This window comes from Cuculus canorus, chromosome 28 (genome assembly GCF_017976375.1).
Source record: "Cuculus canorus isolate bCucCan1 chromosome 28, bCucCan1.pri, whole genome shotgun sequence".
In the NCBI taxonomy this organism is placed as follows: Eukaryota; Metazoa; Chordata; class Aves; order Cuculiformes; family Cuculidae; genus Cuculus; species Cuculus canorus.
The window spans coordinates 2252928-2261985 of record NC_071428.1 but is presented as its reverse complement, the minus strand read 5'-3'; the positions used below and the strand labels follow the sequence as shown (position 1 = coordinate 2261985).

Genomic DNA, 9058 nt, shown 5'->3' with positions numbered 1-9058 from the left:
ATCATCCCAGTCCTCCCATCTTCCCAGTGCCCCCCCATCCTCCCAGTGCCCCCCCATCCTCCCAGTCCCCCCATCCTCCCAGTGCCCCCCCATCCTCCCAGTCCCCCCATCTTCCCAGTCCCCCCATCATCCCAGTCCCCCCATCTTCCCAGTGCCCCCCCATCCGCCCAGTCCCCCATCTTCCCAGTGCCCCCCCATCATCCCAGTCCCCCCATCTTCCCAATCCCCCCCATCATCCCTGTTTCCCCTCCCATCATCCCAGTGCCCCCCCATCTTCCCAGTCCCCCCATCTTCCCAGTGCCCCCATCATCCCAGTCCCCCTCCATCTTCCCAGTTCCCCCCCTATTTTCCCAGTCCCCCCTCATCATCCCAGTTTCTCCCCCATCATCCCAGTGCCCCCCATCACCCCAGTTTCCCCCATCATCCCAGTCCCCCCCATTCCCCCCAGTCCCCCCATCCTCCCCCCATCCTCCCATTCCCTCCCCCGACGCTGCGGGCGGGGCGGGGGCTCCTCGGGGGCGGGGCCCGCGCGCCTCATTCCCTTATATGGTCAATGCCGCGCGAGCGCGTCACGTGGGCGGGGCCGAGCGGCTGCGTCACCGGCGGCGGGAGGGGCGGGGGGGGAGGGGGGGGGCGCGTCGGGTCCCCCTCGTGTCCCCCCCGACCCCCGCGTCACCTCCTGCCCCCCATGTCACCTCCTGCCCCACTGTGTCCCGCCATGTCACCTCCTGTCCCTCCATGTCACCCCTGTCCCCTCAGTATTCCCCCGTGTCACTTCTTGTCCCCCTGCCTGCCTCGCTCTGTCCCCCCCATGTCAGCTCCTCTCCCCCCCGTGTCACCTCCTGTCTCCCCGCCTGCCCCACGGGGTCCCCGATGTCACCTCCTGTCCCCCTGTCCACCCCACTGTGTTCCCCCTCGCCCCCCATGTCACCTCCTCTTCCACCCATGTCACCCCTGTCCCCTCACCCGCCCTCTATGTTCTCCCATGCGACCGCCTGTCCCCCTACCTGCCCCACTGTGTCCCCCCATGTCACCTCCTGTCCCCCCATGTCACCCCCTCCCCCATTCTGCCCCCTCTTGCCCTCCTCCATGTCACTTCCTGTCCCCTCGTGTCACCCCCTGCCCCATTGTGCTCCCTCTCGCCCTCCTCTGTGTCACCTCCTGTCCCTTCATGTCACCTCCTGTCCCCCCTGTTCTGCCCTTCAGGCTCACCCCCAGCTCTGTGGTCCTGCGTCACATCGTGTCCCCTGTCCTGGCTTTGTGTCCCCCTAGCTGCGTCCTCAGGGTCCCCACTTTGTCCCTGCATTATCCCCACCCTGTCCTCCAGGTTGTCCCCTGTGGTCCTGCCTGTGTCACCCCCAACACCCCACCCTGCCTCCCCCCTCCCTTCCAGCCCATCCCTGAGGTCCCACTCTCATCCTGTCACCTCCTTCTCACCCCCTGACCTTGTCCTTCCTGTGTCACCCCTGCCATGTGCCATCCTCATGTCCCCAGCCATGTCACCAAAGTCACAGGGAAACCCCACCGGTGATCCCCAGGGGACACACCAGGGACACCCCCGAACGTGCCCCATGGCACCCATGGGTGCAGGAGGGTCACTGGCCACCACGCGAGGGGACAACCCCCGGCTCGTCCCATCAGGATGGTGTCCTTGCAACTGGACACCAGAAAGTGGTGGCACCCGGGGCTGTCGCCGAGGGTGGGTGCTGAGCCCGGAGTTTGGGTGCTGAGGGTTGGGTGGGGTCGCAGTGACGCCGCGGCGGTGGCCCTGCCACCGGTTCCGGAGGCGGATGGTGGCTTCAGGCCCAGGTTTTGTTTGTTGTTTTGGTTGCACTTCCCATGGAGACGGGACTTGTGCAAGCGCCATCGTCCCCTCCCCGCGCCACTGGAGACACGTGGGTGCTGGGGACGCCGGCGCCCTGCAGCCCCCTGGATGTCCCCTGCAGCCCCTTGGGTGTCCCCACCAGCACAGGAGGTCCTGGCACCCACCACGTCCTCTTCCACCGTGGTGATGGTGTCACCTGCTACCACTGCCGCTGGGCCGGGCTCTGTCTCCACCACGGTCACCACAGCCCAATGTCCTCCTGCCACCACAGCCACCCTGTCCCCACCACAGCCCCAATGTCCTCCTGCCACCACAGCCACCCTGTCCCCACCACAACCCCAACGTCCCCCTGCCACCACAGCCACCGTGTCCCCACCACAGCCCCAATGTCCCCCTGCCACCACAGCCACCATGTCCCCACCACAGCCTCAATGTCCTCCTGCCACCACAGCCACCCTGTCCCCACCACAGCCCCAATGTCCTCCTGCCACCACAGCCACCCTGTCCCCACCACAGCCCCAATGTCCTCCTGCCACCACAGCCACCCTGTCCCCACCACAACCCCAACGTCCCCCTGCCACCACAGCCACCCTGTCCCCACCACAACCCCAACGTCCCCCTGCCACCACAGCCACCCTGTCCCCACCACAGCCCAATGTCCCCCTGCCACCACAGCCACCCTGTCCATACCAAACCCCTGGTGTTCCTCAAACACTAGGGCCACCATGTCCCCACCACCACCCCAATGTCCCCCTGCCACCATAGCTGTCCTATCCCCAACACAGACCTGATGTCCCCCTGCCACCACAGCCACCATGTCCCCACCACAACACTAACGTCCCCATGTCACTGCAGCTGGTTTATCCCCACCACAGACCTGATGTCCCTCTGTCCCCCTGCCACCACAGCCACTGTGTCCCCACCACAGACCTGATGTCCCCTCTGCCACCACAGCCACCGTGTCCCCACCACAGACCTGATGTCCCCTCTGCCACCACAGCCACCGTGTCCCCACCACAGACCTGATGTCCCCTCTGCCACCACAGCCACTGTGTCCCCACCACAGACCTGATGTCCCTCTGCCACCACAGCCACTGTGTCCCCACCACAGACCTGATGTCCCCTCCGCCACCACAGCCACTGTGTCCCCACCACAGACCTGATGTCCCCTCTGCCACCACATCCACCGTGTCGCCACCACAGACCTGATGTCCCCTCTGCCACCACAGCCACCGTGTCCCCACCACAGACCTGATGTCCCTCTGCCACCACAGCCACCCTGTCCCCACCACAGACCTGATGTCCCCTCTGCCACCGTGTCCCCTGATGTTCCTCGAGCCCTGGGGCCACCCTGTCCCCAGCCAACCCTCACTGCCAGGTCTCCCCCACATCCCCGGTGTCACCGTCCCCCCGTCCCCCCCCTCCCGCCGGGCGGCCCCGGACCCGCCCCGGGAACGGGCGGTGCCGACAGCGCTGACATCAGCCTGAAAAGGAGCGGGCGGTGACCGCGGCAGCGCCGGGACAGCGGGAGCCGAGCCGGTACCGGGGGGGGGGGGACCGGGATGGGGGGGACCGGGGTGGGGATGGGGACGGGGATGGGGACGGGAACGCGGACAGAAACGGAGTGAGGGACAGGGACGGAGTTGGGGACCGCGATGAGGACAGGAACGGAGATGGGGACAGGGGTGGGGACAGGAATGGGGATAGAAACGGAGTTGGGGACCTCGATGGGGACAGGAACGGAGATAAAAGCAGAGTTGGGGACCGTGATGGGGACAGGAACGGAGATGGGGACAGGGGTGGGGACAGGAATGGGGATTGGGACCTCGATGGGGACAGGAACGGAGATAGAAACGGAGTTGGGGACAGGAACGGAGATAAAAGCAGAGTTGGGGACCTCGATGGGGACAGGAACGAAGCTGGAGAGGGGAATGGGGACGGGAACGGGGACAGAAACGGAATTAGGGACAGGGAAGGATATGGGGACAGGGATGGGGCCGGGAACGGGAACGGAGCTGGGGACCGGGATGGGGACAGGAAAGGACTTGGGGACGGGCACGGGGACAGGAACGGAGCTGGAGATGGAGGTGGGGACGTGGATGGGGACAGACGGAGTTGATGGGGACGGGGATGGCGACAGGAACGGAGATGGGGACGGGGACGGGGCCAGAAACGGTGCTTGGGGACGCCCGTGGGGACAGGAACGCTCTTGGGGACGGGGATGGGCCGTTCTGCCCCGGAGCGGCCGCACCCGCGGTCCCCGGGGTTCCCCCCCGCCCCTCCCCGCCCGGTAACGGCTGCGGAGCCGCCGGGACACCCGCCCGGGACCGGGGAGAGGCTTCCGCCCCGCCGCGCCCCGTTCCCTCCCCGCCGGCACCGGGGGTGTCCCCTCCCCGCTGTCCCCAGGGTCCCCATGGGGGGGTGCAGCCCCCTCCCCGCTGTCCCCAGGGTCCCCATGGGGGGGTGCAGCCCCCTGCCCGCTGTCCCCAGGGTCCCTATGGGGGGGTGCAGCCCCCTCCCCGCTGTCCCCAGGGTCCCTATGCGGGGGTGCAGCCCCCTCCCCGCTGTCCCCAGGGTCCCTATGGGGGGGTGCAGCCCCCTCCCCGCTGTCCCCAGGGTCCCTATGAGGGGGTGCAGCCCCCTCCCCGCTGTCCCCAGGGTCCCTATGGGGGGGTGCAGCCCCCTCCCCGCTGTCCCCAGGGTCCCTATGAGGGGGTGCAGCCCCCTCCCCGCTGTCCCCAGGGTCCCTATGGGGGGGTGCAGCCCCCTCCCCGCTGTCCCCAGGGTCCCTATGGGGGGTGCAGCCCCCTCCCCGCTGTCCCCAGGGTCCCTATGAGGGGGTGCAGCCCCCTCCCCGCTGTCCCCAGGGTCCCTATGAGGGGGTGCAGCCCCCTGCCCGCTGTCCCCAGGGTCCCTATGAGGGGTACAGCCCCCTCCCCGCTGTCCCCAGGGTCCCTATGGGGGGTGCAGCCCCCTCCCCGCTGTCCCCAGGGTCCCTATGAGGGGGTGCAGCCCCCTCCCCGCTGTCCCCAAGGTCCCTATGGGGGGGTGCAGCCCCCTCCCCGCTGTCCCCAGGGTCCCCAGCAGGGTGTCAGGGGTACATCCAGCTTTCCCCCCCCCGAGCCCCCCCCGCCCGGTCCCTCCTGGGCTGTGTCGGGAAATCAGCTCTGTCTGCACCGATTTCAGCTCCTCTTTGTTTCCCAACCGGTTTGGCCCCGGGCCGGGCGCTCCCCACGCTCCAGGAAAGCCGTTTCACTCCCTGTGGGCTCTGCCCGTGCTCGGGGGAACCCCACGGGCTCCCTTTGGGGGACCCCCAAAGCATCTGCGGTTGCGGAGTGGCTTCCCAAGCGCTTGGGGGTGATTTTTCCTCCTGTCCCGAGAAACTGGGGTGGCTCAGCAGCTGCTCCGGGGGATGGGAACCCCGAGTTGGAGCATGTGGTGGGGTTGATCTCCATCCTGGTCTGCTGGGATGGAGGTCCTGGGGCAGATGGGGACACCTGAACCCTTGGCGAGAGCCGCTCGGGGTCCCGCTTCCACCTGCCAGGCTGGCACCGCGGCTCCATCCCCTCCAAATGCCAGAGGGGACGGATGCGGCGCACGACCCCATGTGCCCACCGTGTCCCTGGTGGAAGAGGGTCTGGAGCATCCCGGCCATGCGTCCCCACTCCTCGCATCACCTCCGTCCTTCCAAACGCTGGTGGCGTTGGCTCTGGGGGTGCGCAGCGGTGTTTTGGCAAGGGCCGAGGGTCCGGCTCTTGTCCTGGACCCCAGGCTCCCGAGCCAGTCCCGGATCTGGCACCCATCCCGAGCAAACGGCTGAGCGCCGCCAACAAGCTTCGACTGGCAGCCGGCGCTTGCCAAGTCCACGCACGCTCGATGGGGCTGAGCCGCGGCAACAGGGATGGTTGGGCTGAGAGGTCCGAGCAGCGGCACCGAGGGGCTGCGGTGCTGCCCGTGGCCGAGCTCCTCGGTCACCGTCAGGTGGACACGGAACCCCTCGCTGGCTCCCGGCCGGCTGGGAAGGAAGCGGGCAGGGCAGAGCGCGGGCAACGCCTGGCACGGGCGATAAGGCAGCGTGGTCGGGCAGGATGCGGCTCTGCCACGATGCTGCCGAGCAGCCACGGTGCCCGCTGTCCCCGAGAGGCTCCACCACCATGGCTGGTGCCATGCCGGGTGCCCTCGTGCCACTATAGCCGCAAATGGGATCGATCAGCCTGGAGAAGGCTCCGAGGACATCTTAGAGGAGCTTCCAATATCTGAAGGGGCTCCAGGAAAGCTGGAGAGGGGCTGTTCGTAAAGGCTTGGAGTGATGGGACGAGGGGGAATGGGATAAACTGGAGAAGGGAAGATTTAGACTGGACATGAGGAGGAATTTCTTCACCATGAGGGTGGGGAGGCCCTGGCCCAGGGTGCCCAGAGCAGTGGTGGCTGCCCCATCCCTGGAGGGGTTCCAGGCCAGGTTGGATGGGATTTGGAGCCCCTCATCCAGTGGGAGGTGTCCCTGCCCATGGCAGGAGGTGGAACTGGATGGGCTTTGAGGTCCCTCCCAACCCAAATAATCTCATATCTCCATGATTCTCACTTGACATCAACCAGAACCCTGAAATCCCATCCCTGGAGGGGTTCCAGGCCAGGTTGGATGGGATTTGGAGCCCCTCATCCAGCGGGAGGTGTCCCTGCCCATGGCAGGAGGTGGAACTGGATGGGCTTTGAGGTCCCTTCCAACCCAGATGATTCTATGACCTTTGCAGACACCCCTGCTGTCATCATGGCAAACCGAGGACCATCGTACGGCCTCAGCCGGGAGGTGCAGCAGAAGATCGACCGGCAGTACGACCCCGAGCTGGAGCAGATCCTGGTGCGGTGGATCCTGGCACAGTGCGGTGGAGATGTCGCGCAGCCGGCACCCGGCAGGGATGGCTTCCAGCAGTGGCTGAAGGACGGCACCGTGAGTTGATGGGATCAGCCGGGGCCGGGGGACGCTGTGCCGCTCCGGTTGACTCCCGGTTCTCTCCTGGTAGGTGCTGTGCCGGCTCATCAACAGCCTGTACCCGCGGGGCCAGGGGCCGGTGGCCAAGATCCAGGCATCCGCTATGGCCTTCAAGCAGATGGAGCAGATCTCCCAGTTCCTGCAGGCGGCCGAGCGCTACGGCATCGCCGCCACCGACATCTTCCAGACCGTTGACCTCTGGGAAGGTGAGAAGTTGGGTAGGAGAGGGATGGGGTTGATGACATGGGTGTGGATGAGGACACGGATGGGGAGGAGGACATGGATGTGGATGAGGACATGGATGGAGATGAGAACATGGATGGGGATGAGGACATGGATGGGGAGGAGGACATGGATGGGCACGATAACAGGGATGGAGATGACTACAGGCATGGGCATGAGGATAGGGATGGGGATGGCGATGGTGATGAGGACACGGATGGGGACGATGACAGGGATGGAGATGAGGACAGGGATGGGATGAGGATGGGGATGGCGATGGCGATGAGGACATGGATGGGGATGAGGACAGGGATGGGGAGGGATGAGGACAGGGATGGGGATGGCGATGGCGATGAGGACACGGATGGGGACGATGACAGGGATGGAGATGAGGACAGGGATGGGATGAGGATGGGGATGGTGATGGCGATGAGGACATGGATGGGGACAATGATAGGGATGGAGATGAGGACAGGGATGGGGATGAGGACAGGGATGGGGATGGCGATGGCGATGAGGACACGGATGGGGATGAGGACAGGGATGGGGATGAGGACAGGTATGGGGATGGCGATGGCAATGAGGACACGGATGGGGGCAATGGCAGGGATGGAGATGAGGACAGGGATGGGGATGAGGACAGGGATGGGGATGAGGATAGGGATGAGGATGGCAATGGCGATGAGGACACGGATGGGGATGAGGACAGGGATGGAGATGAGGACACGGATGGGGACAATGACAGGGATGGGGATGAGGACAGGGATGGAGATGAGGACAGGGATGGGGATGAGGATAGGGATGGGGATGGCGATGGCGATGGCGATGAGGACACGGATGGGGACAATGACAGGGATGGAGATGAGGACAGGGATGGAGATGAGGGCAGAGATGGACATGGAGCTGATCCCACCTGGGCCCTTGCAGGGAAGAACATGGCGTGCGTGCAGCGGACCCTGATGAACCTGGGCAGCCTGGCGGTGGCCAAGGGCGACGGGCTCTTCGTGGGAGACCCCAACTGGTTCCCCAAGTAGGTATTGGGTGCCGAGGGAGGCGGTGCTGGGCCGTGGGGTCCCGCGTGGCCGCTGACACCAACCGTGCCCGCAGGAAATCGCAGGAGAACCGTCGCGTCTTCTCCGAGGACAAGCTGAAGGAGGGCCAGAACGTCATCGGGCTGCAGATGGGCACCAACCGGGGCGCCTCGCAAGCCGGCATGACGGGTTACGGCATGCCCCGCCAGATCCTCTGAGCGCCGCGCCATCCGGCACGGCCCCCGCTTGCCGGGGGGGGAGAGGGGGGGACACCCCAACTGCCGCCCCCCCCGCCACCACGGACCAGCCGGGCGCCCCTCCCAGGTGCCCCCCCAGTTTTTTTCCAGGACCAAAGTCTTTTTTTTTTATTATTATTATTCCACTGGGTGCGTTCCCCCACTGCGCCCCCCCCAGTGCCTTGGGGGACCCCCCCGCTGTGTGTGGGAGGGCACCCCCTGCACCCCAATAAACAGCTCCTGTTGTTTCCAGGCTTGGACTGTTGTGGGGGGGGGGGAGGAGGGACCCCCATGGCCTCGAGCCAAGGAAGGAAGGGGGGAGCAGGGGGGGGTAGAAAAGGGGGGGGGGGGCAAGGGCCTTAGCGCTGATTGGGTGGGGCTGGGAAGGGGCGTGGTCAGAGGTGAGGGGGCGTGGTCAGGGCAGAAGGGCGGGGCCAAGGAGCAGCAGCTCTGATTGGGTGTGGCGGAGAGGAGGGCGTGGCCATGATCGTGGGGGCGTGGCCAAGGCCTGGAGGCACGAGCTCTGAGTGGGTGGGGCTGGGAAGGGGCGGGGCCAAGGCTGAGAGGCACCAGCTCTGACTGGCTTGGGCAGCGAGGGGGCGTGGCCAAGGCCGGGAGGCACGAGCTCTGATTGAGTGGTGCTGAAGGGGCGGGGACAGGACCGAGGGGGCGGGGTCAGTGTCAAGGGGGGACCATGAGACACCACTTCTAATTGGGTGATGTTGTGAGGGGGGCGTGGTCAGAGCTGAGGGGG

At 66.2% G+C, this 9058-nt stretch overlaps 2 protein-coding genes across 2 annotated transcripts; one reads left to right on the top strand and one right to left on the bottom strand.

Moving 5' to 3' along the window:
* The first annotated feature begins 3229 nt into the window (after positions 1-3229).
* On the top strand, positions 3230-8554 carry TAGLN2 (transgelin 2). Its single transcript, XM_054050687.1, has 5 exons — positions 3230-3364; positions 6577-6773; positions 6847-7021; positions 7965-8067; positions 8145-8554. Exons 2-5 carry the CDS (start codon positions 6594-6596, stop codon positions 8284-8286), a joined length of 600 nt encoding a protein of 199 aa, XP_053906662.1. The 5' UTR covers positions 3230-3364; positions 6577-6593; the 3' UTR covers positions 8287-8554.
* Positions 3426-5993, bottom strand: LOC128849317 (tetra-peptide repeat homeobox protein 1-like; the record flags this gene model as incomplete). The annotated part of the gene is made up of 3 exons (XM_054050633.1): positions 5953-5993; positions 5519-5840; positions 3426-4655 (listed from the first exon to the last, which is right to left on the bottom strand). Coding segments are annotated over exons 1-3 (1593 nt in total), but the record flags the coding sequence as incomplete, so codon positions are not given.
* Positions 8555-9058: the final 504 nt, after the last annotated feature.

Coding starts and splice junctions, on each gene's coding strand:
- TAGLN2 (XM_054050687.1), top strand. CDS start 6,594: ATGGCAAACCGAGGACCATCGTACGGCCTCAGCCGGGAGGTGCAGCAG. Junction 6,774..6,846: donor AGTGGCTGAAGGACGGCACC/GTGAGTTGATGG, acceptor CTCTCCTGGTAG/GTGCTGTGCCGGCTCATCAA. Junction 7,022..7,964: donor GACCGTTGACCTCTGGGAAG/GTGAGAAGTTGG, acceptor GGGCCCTTGCAG/GGAAGAACATGGCGTGCGTG.